We start from the raw sequence: 19,093 nt of genomic DNA, 5'->3' as shown, positions 1-19,093 counted from the left end.
AGTTAAAATGGAACAGAGTTACTTATAACACATATATTGAATGGTGTTCTTCCCCTCCTTTCATATGTGTAGAATTAAGACTGTTAAAATATAGAGACGGATCTGCAAAAAATACCATAAAAAGCAAGCAAAGCCAACAAATAATCTCGTAGTATCTTAAAGACTAATAAATGTATTATGTAATATAAACATAGTGGTCCTTCAAAACAATAGCGCTAGGTGACAACTTTTTGTGAACTAGCCAGAGAGCTTTGGCTATTGGGCGGTATAGAAATGTAATAAATAAATAACGTATTTTGCATACAGTGAAGCTCTAATTGAATTGTCACTGTACTTCCTGCATTTCATTTCCCTCTGACCTCACAGCTTTATACTGTACCCACCAACTATGTGTATATATACTCACAACTGAGGATAATGCATCTGATGAAGTGGGTGCTGGTCTATGAAAGTTTATGCCATAATAAAATTGCCACTCAAGACTCTTGTTTTTGCTGCAGCACAGACTAATATGACTACCCCTCTGGAAATTTCTAAAAAGCAAGGAAATGTACTTCTAAGTAGACATACATAGGATTGCACAGTTAGAATAGTTATCTAGAATACACAGTGTGAGGCACGCTTCCTTCACAGGAAATTGAACCTACTCTCATATTTAAACAGCCTGTTTACAATAAGGTTTATACGCCTTGAAGATATGGTGTTGATCAGGTTCATTGATAAAACCTTTACAATCTGACCATTATAGAGCATTTCCATCACAGCCTAAACTCTGTGCTGTGATTAAAGTTTCCAGTAGATTGTGACCATGTTGAATAACATTTGCATGTGCCTTGTTATGCTTTAGAACCACCATTTGGTGGCTTTGGATAGCTTTTCATTATTATTTTTTTCTTTTCTATACTAGGGTGAATTTGTAGAAGATGGGACAGAAACACATTTCAGTATTGGAAAGCATAACTGTTGCATTAAAGCGATCAGTAGTGGGAAGAGAAGGGAAGGAATTCTTCATATGCTTATTGTAGATGATGGAGAAATCCCGGAAGCTTTGGAATAGCTTTCAGGTATTCTGACTTATTGCAGATACAATGATCAGGGATTTTCAATTACTGTGGTAATTGACAACTTTTAATATGTACTTCTTTGTACATCTAGTTTGTGCTGTTTTTATTTTCTAGTTGCTGTATATGAAATTTATTGGAGGACCAGATGAGAATATAAAGCTGTGTACAATCTCAAGCATTTCTAGTTATTTTGTAAATTATATATATGTATATATATTAGGACAGTAAAGGGGAATTTTGAATAATTAGAAATTGTTTACATGGAAAGTTTTAATAAAATAAAGTGCAGAATAAAATAGTGAATTGTGTTCATTTAAAGGTTAGAATATTCTTTTCAAATCCTCTTTAAGAGTGCTGCCTCTTTTTAGAAAACTGGTGTGTGCACCAATGAGCTTTTTTTTTAGTAAACCTTTTTGGCATTGTGCTGATACTTAGGCCATGAGCCAGCCATCTGCGTGCATGGGGGGTATTTTTTCCTGCTATTAGTTGAACATAAGTACCCATCCCATGTGTAGATCCAGCCAGTCTGCTTACCAGGGCCCCATGAACAGGTTACTTGTGCATCAAGCAGAAGTAACCTACACATATGGTGAGGAGTGGGCTGGCTGGATCTACATATGGGAGGCACGCGACAATCCCATAGCAGGTCATGGCTGCATATTTGTGCCCAGGAAAGGGGAAAGTGGGAGAAGAGGCCCTTTGTGGAAAGTGGGAGAAGAGGCCCTCTGGTGATCAATTTACCTGTGGTAAATCTGCAGCTACACAGAATGATGAGGCCTCCATTTTCAAAATCCAATGCCTGCCTTTAGGGAGGCAAAATATGTATGTAAGAATAAACTTGCTGAATGAATAGTCACAGTCCTGTATCCTCAGGGCGATTTTCTTTAGTTATCCATGTGCTTCATGTAGACATCCCCACTGATGTGAGCAAACACAGAATTAACCTTTTTCTGAATTGTAGCCGGTGTTTAAAGCAATTCCTCTTAGAGATTCCCCTCAGTGTTTGAGCTGATGCAGCTTCACAAGTTCATTTTTTAAAAACCATCCCTTCACAAGCCCTTTTTTCTTTAACATCACTTTCAGACAAAGTATATTGAATGAACAATGTACAAACTTTCTTACATTGCTGATTTCTGCACATTATTTGAGGTTCCTTGGAGACTGTGCTTATTTGCATGGGCAAAAATTATCAGATTATGCCAAAATGTGCCCATCTTCCAGTATTTCTTGGAGACTATGCATATATTGCCCAGAACTATCAGGATATGCACAGGACTCAAGAGGCTGTTGGAGAACATGGATATTGTCCAGAGCAGGGATCCCCAACTTTTTTGGGTCAGTGGACACATTTGGAATTTTGAAAGAGTATTGTAGACACTCTCACAAATGGCTGCTATCGCAGGACATGGTCTGTCACAAAACACTAATTTCCCAGAAGGCAAACTGGTGAGATTAAAAGAAAAGTAACTTGCCCAAAAACCTAAGTACAAGGCAGAGGTGGGTCTGAACTCCAAAATTCAAAACCACTGTTGAATCCAAATAAAGATTATGCTGGAGGGCAGCATGCCAGCCTCCCTTTAAAAAAAAATAAAAATCAGGAGATGCAGGGAGCCTGAGGGCACCACACTGGACATCCCAGGCCCAGAGAATATATAAAATGTAGTTGAGATATGCATATTCACCAAGGCCCATTGGAGATTATGCATAATGGCCAGAGAATGTGCACAATTCCCCTCTTCTCCATAAGGGGTGGTAAATGTGCACAATTGCTGGTTGTTTTCCACATTAGCCTTTCAGTTTACATTATTATTTATTACATTTCTATACCGCCCCATAGCCGAAGCTCTCTGGGCAGGTATTACCCCTAACATATATAAAATACCGTCACCCTCCAAACAAAGAACATGAATGTTAGTTCTTGATGGAATGATTGGCACTATAGCTTAATATCTTTGTTGTCTATTCAGAGACCATATGATATTGTCATCTGAAAGGGGGTCTAGGTGTCTGTCCAGCTATTGGCTCCGAGGACCAGTTGCTCCCAGACTGGTGGCAAGTTTTGGTGGTCACAAGCTACACTCTGGAGCCCAGTGAACAACCTAGAAATTGGCTGGGAACCACTGGGGAGGAATGGAGCAGCTCAGAAAATGTTCCAGTGAGGATGGGCCCTTGCAACAGCTTCAGCAGGAGCAGGGCAGATAGCAGAGTTTAGCCAATTGGTAGTCAGGCATGTTGATCAATCTTTTCAGGGCAATATCCCTGTATAGTTAATATACCATTACATTCTTGTACAGAAAAACACAAATGTGTGCAGATGGTTTAATGTTGGTATTTTAATATAAGAACTTACATTGTGAATGCAGCAGTTCTGTTTTAGATAAAACTATAGCATAGTTTTTAACTTCCTTTGATGAAAGTGCTTATTAAGCAATAAGGATACTTCAAGGTTGTAATGAGGCAAGATTTTTCATTGCACTGGAGAACTGCTATATATAAGTTACCTAATCCTTACGGAACCTAGCACCTATATTCTGATGAACTTCAAGGCCTCATAGATTCTGGGCTGATGGTCCCAAACTGATCTCTTGTGGTGGATTCCAAAGCAGGGAACAAGTCAACAAATACAATGGTAGAGCTTGCTCCTTATTAAAAATGACAAAGATGTCAGGGTTGTGAGTATCATCAACGACACTGTCATAGAGTTTCATGCTGCTTGCATTAATTAATGGTGGTGCTACATAGCTTCGATTGCCCCTGGTATATGAACCTGTTACAACCTCTGCCTCAAATACACAGATCAAGTGGTCCATTTCACATTTTTCCCTGGTATCTGTTACAAGGTTCCTCGGATTCTTGTTAAAGTAGATACCAGCTCCATATTTCTGGTCTGGAAAATACAAAACACAGACGGTTTAAGCAGTCATGTTTCTGTTATAGTAGAAGTACAAAAGACAAGATGATTCTGCTTTATCTTTGGCCTGTTCCCAATGACGCCCTGGGTAGAATCATCCAAACCAAGTAACAACTGAACAAGCCTGGGAGGCATGCTGGAAACTGCTAGTATTGTAATGACTTAAGAACTGGAAATAGAGTACAATCCAGCTGTCTTTTGGCTCAGTTTTGGATTTATACACTGAAGAGTGAAAAACCAAATGTTATTTCTTTTGCCTGTAGGGCAGGGATGGGCAACTTGTGGCCCTCCAGATGCTCTTGAACTACAACCCTCAGCATCCCTCATTGTCGGCTATGCCGGTTAGGGCAGATGGGAGTTACAGTCCAACAACATCTGAAGGGCCACAAGTTGCCCACCCCTGCTGTAGGGAAAAGGATAATTATATGAACCAGATAACCCCCATCCAAAACTCGGAAAAAATTACACAAATGTGTTTGTGGGGGCATTTTATTAACCCAGTGTATCCTGGGATAGTAACACGCCCCACAAACAAATATGGATCTGTGATGTCAGAGTGGTGTGTATTTTCACAATATTCAAACAGCCAAAGCCAGGAAACACACTTTCACAGGAAGTGGGATTTTTCCTTTCAGTACATGTTTGCCCCTCCCTGCTGCATACAGAGCAGGGGTGGGAAACCTAGCCTGAGGGCTGAATTCAATTTTGGAAAACTGCTCAGGGGCAACATTTCAGTGGTGGGTGGGGCCAAAGGCAAAAGGGGTGGGGCTAAAAAATTTAAAATACCAGCACATTTGAGCTTCAAGCTCTTACTGCTAGTAGCTAAGCCTTAGGAGAGGCATTTCAACCTTTTAGATTGGAGAAAAAACTGCACAGAAGCCAGGAAACCACCAAATGATCAGTGGTTGAAGGAAAGGGGGTGAGGCGAGGGGAAGGTGTCTTGGCCCTCTGGGGAACTCCAGAGGGCCAGACCAGGATCCCAGGATGGCCATATTTGGCCCCTAGGCCTGAGGTTCCCCACCCCTGAAATAAAGTAAGTAACACAATTTCTGTTCCTTTAAGTATTATTTGACTTTACCTTTCTCTTTTTTTTAGCTACACTGTATGCCTTGTTTTATATGCACTTGAATAGATATCTATGCATCAATATAGCAGTCAGATTGTGTGAAATAATCTGCAAATTTTCCATAGGATGCCAATCATATTTGTGGGGATATTCATGATTTACCTTGTGAAGCAGAGTAGACTTTCTGAAATCCAGTTTTGCACACCAGACTACAATACTGAGCAGGGACATGATGGTATAGCCTATGGCATACTGGCATTCCAGTATTTTTTCCTTCAATTTTTCTTTTAATTCTTTGGAAGGCAGATTCTAAAAGAGGATTACATATTTTCTCCATCTGTAATAAAAATGAACGATAAAGTTGACTCTAGTTCAATGTCAGCGATGCTAACATATGGTTCTAGCTCTTTTAGTTTAAATAGTAGATTTTAGGGTTGTTTACAAAACAAAAACCATTCCAGGAGGGAAAAAAGAACCAGTGTTTTAGTTCTCTGCATGAAACAGATAAAGCCTTCCTGTTGACGGATTCTAATGAAACACAGTTCATTGGAAAACGTTTGACATGCAGATTCCACAAATAACGGTTTTCACTATAATTCAAAGTCAGGAGTTCATTTATGTCCATAAAGCTTTTTCTTTTAAATAATTAGGCTATCTTATATAACAATATACTATAAAGTTTATTTTTAATATCAAAAACGAGTCAAGTATAATTAAACATAATTAATTGCAAATTGGAGCAAAATGAAATATGAACACAAAAAAGTCTCTATAAACAGAGTGCAGGCCAAAGTACAATGATATGCCAGCAACATATGGCCTGTAAACAAATTGTGAAGGATCTAAGTTGCCGTGAGTCACATGCGCTCATTGGCAAACCTCAAGATTCAAGTTGTCAATGGACCACAACAGCGACTTTACAGTGGCCACCCTGGAGTTTACATCAAGAACACTGTATTTCAGGAAGTTTTGTAAAGATAAGCAATGTAACACTTTGGATGTTTCAATAAATGCAGTGAGTTCAGTTAAACTTTCATTAGATTTGATTTTTCTCTGCAACCTGTTTGTGGGTAACCAACTGGTTTAGAATGAGTTCTTAAGTTCCCATGAGCTTAGAATTGTGCTCATGGGATGCTCCCGCTGGGGGAAAGGGGAAGGATGATGAATTTTGCTAATTCCCCCTCACCACTGCAGGCCCCCGTGCCTCCAGAAACTCTGCTCTGGAGAATTAGGGGAAATCACCTTTGCAATAGCCTCCCCATCCTCCAGCGGGTGCCTCCGCTGGATCAGAGTACCTTTCGTTAATGTTAAGAGCACTTCTGTTCTCGGAAGGGTAACTGAGGGCCAGACTAAACATTCCTTTAATCATACGTAGCTGAGCTATGCTTGATTGTTTCTCCTACTCTCCTGCAAGCGTGCACGGCCCTCTGGTACTTTGGGAGAGGAGGGTTTAAGCTCCCCCCCAATTTTGTCCTGAAATGCTACATTCCCGTGCGCCCCCCCCCCCCCGTGGGGGAGGTAAAATACATTTTTTTAACACCTCCCCCCATGGGGAGAAATTTTGGGCCAAAACAGGAGGGGGGAGGAAGCGTAAACTCTCCTCTCTCAAAGCACCGCAGTCCCGATCCAAATCAGGGCTGTGTGCATTTTCAAGAGAGATGGAAAAATAATCATGCATAGCTCAGCTTAAAGGAACATTTAGCATGGTCCTTCGAATTCAAGCCTTACAGTTTTAGCATTCTACTGTCAGCTATGCTCAAAGACAGGGAGAAGTGGCAATTTGTCAATGGCTATTCTAGCTTACAACTTTCATTATCCTGATTCAATATATCAATACAAATCTGTCGACCTTCAGATTGACTTTGATCTTCCCTACTATATTCCAGTTGATTTTGTAATCTGTAAGGCATCACAAGATTCTTTCAGAATTATTTTGCCACTAATCATATCTTTACCTTGAGAACTTGGAGGCCAGCTTTTTCAAGTTGTTTTTCTTTGTACTTGAATTCTTGAAGATATGACTCTATAGGAGTGACTTGGTAGCAGTATTTACTTGCCATCTCTACATGCCCTTCTTGGTGAGGATCGTTTTCCAATGGTCCTGAAGGCAGGAAATACTTTGCTTAATATTACTAAAAGTAAGACTACTAGATTGAAAAATTGACTGTAAAGTTATTGGACAAGGATGCTGCCATTTCTTTCTGTTTGCTTAATAAAATGCAGAAAGTTACTCTTTGAAATACAGAGTAAATGCTAAGACTTGTTTCTTCCATCTTCATTCTTACTGGAATGGAAATTCTGTTAAGAAAAAACAACAGAATTGCTGCACCGTTCCTTCTGACGGTTAGTGCCAGGACCCAACTGTCTGGAAGAACCTTATGTAAAATATGATGTTCGACGGGATGTTAATTATTATAGGGTGCTGCCTTAAGTGAAAGTATATTCAGTCCCTGCAGCACTATAAGTTATCTATATACCTCACTTGGTTTACAAAATTTCTTGTGGGATAATTATCCAAATATCTGTCTTAAATATCACAACCTAACACCTGTTCTTGAGATTCTGTAATATTATTAGTACTCTGGTATGAGCTTTAATATAGTACTCCCATGTGAGCCTACCCATGCATCAAAATCTTCCTTGGAGGCTAAGCAGAGTAGGGCCTTTTCAGCAGTGGCGCCATTGTTATGGGTTTTCTTTTTTGTACTTCCTCCCTGCTTCCTTTTAGGTGGATGGTCCATCTGACACCAATTGCTGCTGTTTTGATGAATTCTTGTTCTTCCATGACAATAGGTTTTTATATTTGTATTTGACTTTAATGCTGGTAGCCACTTTGTGGTTTTTTTTAAATGGAAAGGCAAGATATAAATGTTTAAATAAATAACTGATGTTTATGCAGTTTGACTAATTCTGTTTGCATTCTGTAAGTCCAGTATTTGCTGTGAGCAGGGACTCAAGCACTAGACAAGAGGGAAGCACAGAAAGCTAAACAGGGAAGAGAAGCACTGAATTATGACCTCATGAAAGCACGACCAAGCATCTTTTGGTTTCTGAATCTATAACAGAAACTGCCTATATGTTTCCAAATTCTTCTTCCTAAGGGCCCTTAAGTTTGCCCTTGAAAAAAAGACTCACAAAGCAGAGCTTTTCAATAAGCCAAATCCCTACACCAGATAGTTTGCTCAGCTGGGGTGCTCATCTATGTTATTTTAGCAGTGTGCTTATAAAGCCCCACATACCTTCGGTCCTCAAGGGTTCTTGCTTGGCTGTAGACTGTAGCATGAATTCGACTGCAAATGTTGCATCAATCACAGCTCGGGGGGAACCTTCAATCTCTAGGGCTGCCCCCTCTCCAGTCAAACTCTCCAGTATGGTTATGCCAAAATGCTGCTGAAGATGAGACAGTTCAACAGGCTGACCATCGCCAAGGTTTAGAATGTTGTAATTCCTTATAACAATCCGATGAGTCTCCTCGACTTGTATGATGTTCTTGAGCCACAATCCTGCTTCCTCCAGAGTTTCACAACTGCGGCCAATAAGTTCCACAAATGGCCCATTTCTTTCACAACCTGCATTGGCTTGTATGTCAGTCTGTAGCTCTGAAAAGAAATATGGCTGTTGCATTAGTACAGGGGTCTCCAACCTTTTTTGGCCCATGGGCACATTTGGCATTTTGGAAAAGTGCCCTGAGCACCACGACAAATTGACTGCTGTAGGGGAATGGGGGCGGGCAATCACAAAAATGGTAGGAGTGCCCCTTTATCTGTGTTTGTGTGTGTGAGCATGAATGTGAACCCTGTGTGCATGCTACCCACTTTGATTCTTTCCCACTGTCTCCCTGGCTCTTTTCTCACTTTCCTTTTCTCTCTCTTTATCCCTGGCTCTTTCTCCGTTATTCCTATTTTCTCGCTTTCTCTGTGGTTCCTACTTTCTATCTGGCTTCCCTCCCTCTGGCTTTCTTTCATCCATTCATCTCTCTGGCTCCTCTTTCTCTCTCTTTGAGCTGATTCGCATGTAATGCTGAGCCACGGTGGGTTGTCACCATGGGAGGTTGCAGGATGGGTTAGCATAACACCCAAACCTGGTGCAGCTTTTTCATTGTGGGTTGTTTTTTGCAAAAAAGCCACCCTGAGAACCCATGGCTTGTAGTAGGATTGTTTAGGGCTTGGTACAAATATCTGTTGTTTCCTCCCACTCCCAATACAGAAACAATACTGGCTGTTATAGATATATGGAAACATGCCTGCATCATGTAGTGGGACTGTGGGCATCTTTATCGTAAATTTATGTTAAATCAGGAGCCAGTGTGGCATACTGGCTAGAGAGTTGGACTGAGAGTCGGGAGATCTGAGTTCCAGTCCCCACTCGGCCATGGAAGCTAACTGGGTGACTTTGGGCCAGTCAGAGACTCTCAGCCCAACCCACCTCACAGGGTTGTTGTTGTGAGGATAAAATGGAGGAGGAGGACTATGTACGCCGCCTTGGGTTCCTTAAGGAAAAAAGGTGGGATATAAATGTAATTAATTAATTAATATGTCTACCCCTCTCTTCTTCAAAAAAACAAAGCAGCTCATAACTGTATAATAAAAAGAGGATTACAAATAATAAAAGCAGTAAAGAAAACAGCAGCATAAAACAGCAAAACAAAGAAAGAGTGGATAAAAAAAAAAGGGGAGGAAACAACCCTAACCAAAAGCTTGAGAAAAAATAAAACAAGCCAAGCAGCCCTCCGCCCAGGCCAAAGGCCTCTCTGAAAAGTCAGGTCTTAATTTGTGTCTAAAAGTGTTCAGCACTGAAACTAGGCAAGTTCTACTAGATAAGATAATCGATTAGGTAGACACCACAAGTGAAAAGGCCCTGCTCTTTATGGACACCCACTGTATTTCAGCTGCCAAAAGGATCCAAAGCAGAACCTGAGAAGTTGAATGATGCACTCTGCAATGAACAAAACAACCTTGGCCTCCACCAGGCCAAAATACGATGATTTCTCAACGCTTGATTAATTGCAGATGAATGTATGAATGGCATCCAGAGAAAGCACTGTAGTTCAGCTAATATGAAAGCTCTGTCCGCAGCACTGGCTCTGTAATGGCTGACACATACAAGCGACAACTTGATGCTGCAGTCAAGTGATGACCACGAATGTGTGAACCAACACAGATTCGTTTTGTGGCCTTGTCTTATCTTTAGGCTTTTTTCTCCCACAAATATGAAATGCGCTTGTGTGTGCTAGGAATGGCATGCTAAATGCACAAATCTCTTTGTTTTAAACCCCAAAGTGGTGACACTTCTGTGTTGATAACATTGCTACAGGTTTTATGAGGTATTTAACTTGCTCTTAAAATACAAAGTCTTCCTGCAATTTACAGGGCAATCTTCAGAAGCCCCATTGCATTCCATCAGTCTGACTTCCACATAAATGTGTATAGGAATGCAGCCTTATCCTTGAATATATCCATTAGTAGGCTTCTGAACCTTGTCCGGACTCTAAAATTTAAATGTTGTCCCTGTCGGAAATGTCTCCTACTAACTCCACTAATTCTCCCTAGCTCTTCTTCAACCCCATTAATCTTCCACGTTTTTCTTCAAAGCCTACATCTTCCATAAAAGTTCCTTTAATTCATGCCTTCCTGTCTTTAACATTTCCGTAACAGGAGAAAGCTAAGAGTACATGGAACTCAATATCTAATAATCTTGCTATGTTTCATTTCATTTCACTTATTATATTTCTATACCGCCCCATAGCTGAAGCTCTCTGGGCGGTTCACAAAAATTTAAAAAAACATTAGACTACATTATATAAAGTATATAACCATTAACGTAATGACACAGAACAAATAATGTAATCCACTTCTGTTCAAAATTAACTTTGTTAAACAGAGAATTTCTATTGGTCTTCACCATCTATTACCCATAGCATCCATACTGCTGCAGTCCATCCTTTGTTCCAGTTTGTTTTTGATTGTCATAAGCTTGGTGCAGAAAGCCTTTAAAAAGAGCAAAACAACAAATAATTGATATATTATGGCTACTGGTCTGGACCACCTGTAACAGGATAGGATAAACTTGCCTAGGATAAACTGGAAGTCATCTGGCAATGCAATTACCTTACTGAACGACAGACTCGTTAGCCACACTGATCTTGAAGGCTATATTTTAGTTTTCCAACCATCTTATTTTGAGTAATTTTAACATAAACACAGAAGCCATTATTTCAAAGCAGACTCAAGATTTCACCATGGTCTCCATGCCAGCTAGGGGTCTATTTCAAGTAATAATTGCCCTTCCAGAATGTCTGCTCTTTTGCACTGTCATGGAAACAGATCATCCAGTTATTGGTGGAAGTGATATGACACCATGATCACGGTTGGGTTGTTACCATTGGGGCAGTGGATCAATTAGAAAAATCTCTCCCCTAAAATTATGCATTTCCTTCAACCTTTCCTCATAGGACTTGGTCTCCAGGCCCTTCATCATCTTTGTCACCCTCTTCTGAACATGTGTTACACTTTTGTAAGTCACCCTGATTACTGCGAATGCTGTGGAACAGCAAGATATGAAACTATATAATAAAATACATAGTACATGTTGCCTATCCTACCTCATTTCTGTGTATATTGTTTTAAGACGGGCTCCTCCAACCAGGTGCCCTCCAGATATTTTGGACTCCAATTCCTATCAGCCCCAATTAGCATGGCCAATGGTCTGGAATGGTGGGAGCTGTACTCTAAAACATCCGGAGGACACCAGGTTGTGGAAGACAAAACAGTCTGTTAAGATATCATTACACAACATATGCCTTTGGGATAGTATAAGCCACAAATTGGATGGATTAGATAAAATCATGAGTTTCAGAAATTGTAACAGGGAACTATGAAACAAAATCTTTCCTCGCAGATTACATCGTTTTATTCTTTGCTAATGCCAGACAGTCGATTCCAAATATCTTACAGACAACAAAAAATGTAATGAAATCCATGAATTATATATCTATCTTTTTAAAGTGTTATGCAAATGATACTACTTTCCATACTATTACTATACATGAGAATTAGAAGCAACTCTTCATTTCCTGATAGTTTCACTGTGGCTCTTAATGCTGAAAAATATTCCACCACTCTGCTGCTTGTTGACCCAATCCTAAAATGACTGCACCAGTTTAGGACAGAGTGTACAAATCACTACAATTCCCAAATTAAACTGAGCAACTTGTGTACCTAAAGGGAAATTATGGGTTTTTTTATAGCAAGAGAACAGCAAGTGACAAACTGTAGCGAAACATATTTGTTTGAAATAGATGCACAGATATGACGGCTATTCTCCAGTCCTTCTACCTGCAATGAACATTCAGTGGCTTTCTTCACACGGAGCTTTTATCCTGAGATCAAAATTGCTCCTTCACGAAAGTTTGCAGGCTCTTTACATGACACCGTTGACACGATGTGATTTTGTTTTTTCCTATTTTTCTTCAAGTTATCTTTTTATACTTATATTTCCTTTAAATATTTATTTCTATCACTTTTTATTAATTTCTCTCATTCCTTACATTCACCTTTGTCAATAAAAATTGCTTCCCACTGTAACTTCCCTCCCCTGCTTGTAATGGATAATCTTATAGCCTTCTGGTGCCTGATGTACTTTTGTTTTCTTTTGCAATGTAACAAATGTGGTGTGAAAAGAAATAGAATGCAGAGTTTGACCCTAAATACAAGCCTGAATTGTAAACATCCTGATATGTAATCTGTGATCTGAGTATGAATTAGAACACTATGAAATGTGAAAAGGTCAACATTCTAAACCAGTGCATGTCATGTGAATAGCCCAGACCAGGAAGGGGAGGTGTGAATGGAGAGTGAATGGTGTTACTGCAGGAGGGCCAGATGAGGGTGCTCTGGTATGTGCAGAAGATTGCCGAAGTATCAGTTACAAAAGATGGACAGGGGACAATAAAAGAGGAGTATTTAGAGATGTTCTGATAACAAGGACAGCACCTTAGAACCATAGAAATGTTGGGGAGTCAGAAGGAAGTGCCTGCCTGTCTACAACAAATGTCACTCTTGGGAAATTGGGCACATGATGTATTATCAACAAAGAACATACTGAACCCCTCTTTGATCTCATGAGCCCCAACAAAGGAAAAAGAGTATAAAACCCCTGAATCTACCATTGTTCAGGAGGGGCATGGTTGCACCTGGATCGTTGTACGTGCACATACAACAGTACCCTCGATCCAACGGGACATGCATTAAGTGCTCTGGCCAAGTACTTAATAGCGTTGTGGTGAGTATGTGTTGGGTAAAATTCATGGAAAGGATTTTACTGTCCAGGGCTTAGATATGGGTGCAGCTATCTTTGTTCTGTCATACTCACTGTTAGTTTGGATATAAGACAGCAGGCTTGGGCGTGGGCCTGGCTGACACTGTATCATCGTTGTCTCAGTGGGCCATTTTAGCAGCATTGGACTGATATGGAACTGAGCAACCAACAAGGGCTAACTGTATATTTAGTCATTTAATGCACCACATTTGGGTAACTCAATTTCTACCTTAAGAGGCGCTCAACTTCTTAAAGCCTCAAAGAAGGGTGCAGCTTCTTGAGGATTGTTGGTTCTGGGCTCTAATCTAAGAGGCGTGTAACGTCTTGAGATTCAGGGGGCTTGAAGCTCTTTAGAGATTTCTTTGTAATTAAGTTTGTACCTAAGACGCGTGTAACCTCTTCAGTCTTCAAGTTTTGTAATCAAGTTTGTGCCTGAGAGGTGTGCGATCTCTTCAGCCTCAAAGAGCATGCAACTCTCTGGGGAGGTTCTACTTTTGCTTATTTCTTTTTATTTCAATAAATCTCCTTTTCTTTCATCTACATTGATTGTGTGTGTGTTCTCCTCCTTCTCATAAGATCCCAAACCTCTCAGCCTGATCAACTGAGTGGTCCTGGGGAAAATTAAATCCATATTTTACATCGTGACCCTCCAGGGCATCTCCGGCACAAAATGCCCTTTGTTCCATTTTTTAATAGATCGCAGATAATGAGCTATCAAATCACCCCGTTGTGTTCCACTTGAGCTCCCTCCGTGAAAAGAGGAAAAGCGGCAAGAAGAGGAGTGAGATCAATGAAAGATAATGGAGGACTCGGATAGGGGGAGAAGGAGGGGGAAGGGGAAAGGAAGTGGGTGGAAAAGGGAGTCGTCATGATCCTGCATTGAGAACAGAAGCAGAAAGCCCCGTTCTAAATGTAAGATTTTAGGCTGGTGTAGAGTTGCCCAGTATCTTACTTCATAAACATCATTGTCATCTGGAGGAATCACAATGTATACATTCAGCTTCTTCCCAGGATGCTTCTCTGCAAAGCATATGACTTCTTGCAACATAATCTCTGCCACTTCATCCTTTGGCAAGCGTAAATCTTCAATCCCAAGGGGCGGAAAAGAAATGGATGAAAACTGCTGCTCCTGAGTCTTGAAAAGACCTTTAGAAACAGCTGTTTTTAGTGCCTGCTAGAGAAAAAGCAGAGTTATATAGGCTGTCTTTTCACATTTAAAGAGTTAAGAAATGGAACACTAATAGAAAAGGACATCACCTCCTGTGCACTGCCTTCACTGGAAGATGGCCATACCACATGGAGCACGAAGTCGCAGTCAGTATTGTATCCATTTGTGCACACGAGTTTGGGACTGTTTGCTGGAAGCTTCTGTAACTCAAACAGAAATTGCTCCTGCATAGCTGGACCTGCTTTTTCCAGAATCGCTCTTGAAATAGTTCCTTGGGAGAGATCATCTGGCACAATCACAGAGTTAATAATAATGGCAGCCTGGAAGAGAATAATCTAGAATCTGAAACCATTTCATATTGGGTTCATGCACAGTTTCTATGTAGTAGGGCAGCTGTCCCCAACCTGGTGCCCTCCAGATGTTTTGGACTACAACTCCCAGGATTCCTGACGCTAGCCGTGCTGGCTGGGGTTGATGGGAGTTGAAGTCTAAAAAATCTGGAGGGCACCAGGTTGGGGAGGTCTGTAACAGAACATTTCAAAATGCCCTCCTTCTGATATAGTACAGTACACTACCAGATCCTTCACGCAAAAGGGCTAGGAGAACACAACCCACAGCTTATAAATGAATGGGATTCATGTGGGTTTAAAAATCAATTAGCACAAATCAAGCATTATTGGTCTTTATATGAAACAGGAAGTAAATAATTAAACTGCAGAAGACTTGTGATATCACTCTCTCTCCTAGTATTAAATACTTAGGGATCCATATTCCAGTCCAGTTGAAAAATGTTATTAAACTGAATTAGAAAGCCCTTGTCAGGCAAATAGCGGATCTATTCTGAAAATGGACAAAGCTTAACCTGTCCTGGCTAGGCAGAATGGCATTTGTGAAGATGTCAGCCTTGCCAAAGATTAACTGCCTATTTCAGACCCTCACAGTATATCTCTCAGAATATTATTTAAATAAATGGCAGAGACTGTTTACACAATTTGTGCATGGCAACAAAAAGTCCAGACTGGCCAACAAACGCCTATTTCAACAAACTAAAAAAGGAGGCTTCAGAATGCCAATTTCGATTTATTTTGCAGCATACCAACTTAGGCAATTGATACAAATTTTGGATAATCATTCAAAACATGTATGAGCAGACATGGAAATCAGAAGGAAATCAAGGCTAGAAATCAAGGGTTTAATTTACAGGAAAATGCTTACAAAAAACATCAGTGAAATAGATAATCCCTTTTTAAAGTGCACTTTGTTAATATGGCACAAATGGAGGTAAAAGCTCATGCCAGATCCATCTCCATTCATTCCCTTTTTATTTCACCCAGTTTTTAAGTGAGGACAAATTTAATCAATTTCGGCACTGGGTGGACCATGGCCTTTACAGATTGACGGTTTTGTTCACTGGACTTACTCCCAAAACTGGAAAACAGTTGAAATCTCAACTAAAAAATAGAACATTTAATTAGATACAATTAAATCAAATTACACATTGTTCCAGTATACCGATTGTAAAAGTGCAAATAGTATGTCCCAAAATGCAATTTGAAAACCTTATAATACAAAATACAATAGACACAAAAGGGTTAACCTCAACTATATATAGATTATTATTGGATATACAATTTCCTACAATGGATGAAATTATTCAGGTATGGGGAAAATGACCTGGGAACAACAATTGACCAAGGGAAATGGGCTAAACTGTACCAGGCAGCCGCCATGAAATCCACCTCTACAAAAACTAAGGAAAATACGATTAAGGTACTTCATAGGTAGTATTTCATACATAGGAGACTTTGTTATATTTATAAAATTGTTTCACCCAAGTTGTAGAGGAAGTGTAACAAACAGGCATGTATTTTCACATGTGGTGGTCGTGTGTGACAATCAATCAATTTTGGCAAAAGGAGTTTAAGGAGGCTGTTTTAAACACAGATCAAGTGATTCATATCTCCCCAGTGGTGGGTTTACTCTCATTATACAACAATGAAAAGAAACATCTAAAAAACAAGGCACTTCTGACATTCTTTTGGGTAGCAGCAAGGATGGAAATAGCAATGAGTTAGAAAACCACTCACTGTCCAACTGTTCAACAATGGAGACTCAGATTATGGTCAATAGCTCTAATGGAGAAGTTAGTTAACACATGAAGGCCATGCAGAAATGTGCAAAAAGGGGATAACTTCAACACAACTTGTGGGATTTTCTAAACTTTATGATACAGCACAAAGAGGTAAATCAACCACCACAGTTATACGGTCTTTTATGGCAAGATTGCTTGGGTTAACAGAGTATAAACTGATAAAGATAAGCAATCAGACAAGCTCACAATTGTATGTAACAATGATCAAGATAAATGTATATGGATGTTCTTACTGATATCTCTCATTAAGTTATTTAGGGTGCACTTGTATGCATGTTTAGACAGAAAAAAGTCCTACAACTCCCAGCATGGCATAAATGGCTGTGGCAAGCTGGGAGTTGTAAGACTTTTTTCTGTCTAAACATGCATAGGATTGTGCCATTAAGGTATTGTTAAATTTGAAAAACCAATACAAATATATATTTAAAATTTAAAAAATGGATGGATCTCCTTGGAATGCCAACGGTTTGGTGATTTTCTCCACCCCAGTGCAAGAAGTATCCTTGGTATGCCAAGACAACAGCACATTCAACTGTAAAGTCTTAAAAGAGAGTTGCCTTCTCAGTTATTGTTGGAGCAAAGGAAGGGAAAGCATTCACTTGCACAAGACAGAACATCTTTAAAGACCTCTGCCCCCCAGCATACAAAAAGTAGTACTAGGGAGGTAGAAGCATCCTTAGAAGAAGAGTGGATATGAATTGTAGGAATCTACCCATCTATTAAAGACAGGAGTGGGGAACCTGTAGCCTTCCAGACATTGTTGGAGTCCAACTCCCATCTGCTCCAGCCAGCATGACCAATGATCATGGAAGATGGGAACTGCAGTCCAACACCGGGAGGGCCACAGGTGGATTTTAAAAGATCGGACACTATATGCTCTATGATGTTGCTCATCTGGCACCTGCAAGCACTCAAAATCCCAAGTAATGGGGAAATTCATCAATGCTCCCAACCTAGGAATGTAGGATGCTGCCTTATACCATTCGTCCATCTAGCCCAGTATTGTCAACACTGACTTGCGGTGGCTCTCCAGGGTTTCAGACAGGATTCTTTCCTAGCCCTACCTGGAGATGCTTGGGAGTAAACCAGGGACCTTCTGCCCACAAAGCAGGTGGTTTACCACATAGCTGCAGTAGCAAAAACCAATCATGTGAACTGGCCCTCAGTTTCCAACTCTCCCATATTTAGCTCCCATCATATCAACTTATAAGCACATGGAAACTTACCTGTTGTTTTTCTATATTCCCTTTTCTTATCTGTAGGCAGAGATCATTGACTGTGATGGAATCCACAGTCCCCCTCAGAGGCACAATGTCATCACCGCCGAGCAACTCTTCACAAGCCCTTCTCATGACTTCAACAGTGGTCTCGTCAATGTTCACAAGGTGGATTTCTTGCAAGTACCCAAATAATGGAGCTAGCTGGATAAAATTCTTTATAGTCTGAACAATCACTTGAGCGCACAAGTCCTGCGGGAAGTTAAAGATCCCCGAGCTCAAGACGGGAATGGCCACGGACTTGATATTGTTTTCTGGAGCATTCACGTATTTCAAGATATTGATAACAGCTGCTTCAAGCTTCAGGCAACATTCCTCCTTCTGATCTTCAGACCACCTTGGACCTACTGCATGGATGACTTGCTTACAATGGAGTCTTCCTCCGCTAGTGACGGCTATTTGGCCGGCACTGAGCGGTCCATTCTTTTCAATGAAATGCTTGCACTGCTCTTCAATTTCTGGCCCTCCAGCTTTCAGAAGTGCAAATGCAAGACCCCCAAAATGATGAAGGTGCTCATTGGCTGCATTCACCAAAGCATCAGCCTCATGTCTTGGAAGGTCATCTACCCAGACCGAAACTTCAATTCCTTCCTTCAAGCTCTTCCTATACACTTCAGTGGGGTTTCTTATGCTCTTAAGGACAGTGATGCAGCCAAACTTCTTCTGAAGCAGGCTACATAGGTAGTTCTCTCTTCTCTTAAGAATTGCATAAACACTGTTACTGATGGGAATGGATAACATTTCCTCATCTATTGGCATCCCAATTTCTAGGGGAATAAAACAAAGTAAACATCTTGGGGTTGTGTACAAAACCCCCAAACACCTTTAAAATATATTTTTAAGCTTTCCCTATTTTTTTTTTCTTCTTTCCTAAAATGGTTTAGGAAAAGAAAATTCATATCGTATCTGCAGAATGCCCTCCCAGCCTAACACAACATACAGAAATATTATAACATCAACTGTACCTGTGAATCCATTTATTTACATAATAGGAGATCAGGTAACAGCCCCAAGCTAAAAGTTGCCAAGCTGGTAAATAATTGCTGAAGTGCAGCAACCCCTACACCTGCACCACATCACAAAATGTGAAATAGCCATAAGTTGCATGCCAATTTTAGAGCAGAGTGAAAAGGCCTATG

At 40.3% G+C, this 19,093-nt stretch overlaps 2 protein-coding genes across 12 annotated transcripts in view; one reads left to right on the top strand and one right to left on the bottom strand.

The window, feature by feature from the left end:
• FAIM (Fas apoptotic inhibitory molecule) overlaps nt 1–18,781 on the top strand; it is a 30,403-nt gene extending 11,622 nt beyond the window's left edge. For 3 of the 5 annotated variants that reach the window (XM_084808065.1, XM_084808058.1, XM_084808052.1), the window contains exon 5: nt 908–2,637. In XM_084808065.1, coding sequence (XP_084664191.1) covers nt 908–1,057 — 150 coding nt within the window. In that variant the 3' untranslated portion in view covers nt 1,058–2,637. Of the gene's footprint in view, nt 1–907; nt 2,638–17,939 lie in introns of those variants that run through there. The other 2 variants (XM_084808073.1, XM_084808056.1) reach the window with 2 other exon arrangements.
• The window catches only part of PARP9 (poly(ADP-ribose) polymerase family member 9), a 25,145-nt gene continuing 7,109 nt past the window's right edge, over nt 1,058–19,093 (bottom strand). For 4 of the 7 annotated variants that reach the window (XM_084807849.1, XM_084807869.1, XM_084807862.1 and 1 more), the window contains 8 exons: nt 17,904–18,721; nt 14,615–14,845; nt 14,310–14,531; nt 10,953–11,028; nt 8,281–8,640; nt 6,997–7,142; nt 5,204–5,378; nt 1,058–3,951 (listed from right to left, as the gene is read on the bottom strand). In XM_084807849.1, the coding sequence (XP_084663975.1) occupies nt 3,614–3,951; nt 5,204–5,378; nt 6,997–7,142; nt 8,281–8,640; nt 10,953–11,028; nt 14,310–14,531; nt 14,615–14,845; nt 17,904–18,721 (2,366 nt within the window). In that variant the 3' untranslated portion in view covers nt 1,058–3,613. The remainder of the gene's footprint in view (nt 3,952–5,203; nt 5,379–6,996; nt 7,143–8,280; nt 8,641–10,952; nt 11,029–14,309; nt 14,532–14,614; nt 14,846–17,903; nt 18,722–19,093) is intronic. The other 3 variants (XM_084807854.1, XM_084807875.1, XM_084807844.1) reach the window with 1 other exon arrangement.

The sequence above is a fragment of the Heloderma suspectum genome, chromosome 1, assembly GCF_057233095.1.
Source record: "Heloderma suspectum isolate Gila_16-S chromosome 1, 16-S_ref, whole genome shotgun sequence".
NCBI classification, from domain to species: Eukaryota; Metazoa; Chordata; class Lepidosauria; order Squamata; family Helodermatidae; genus Heloderma; species Heloderma suspectum.
This window is presented reverse-complemented; position numbering and strand designations above follow the sequence as displayed.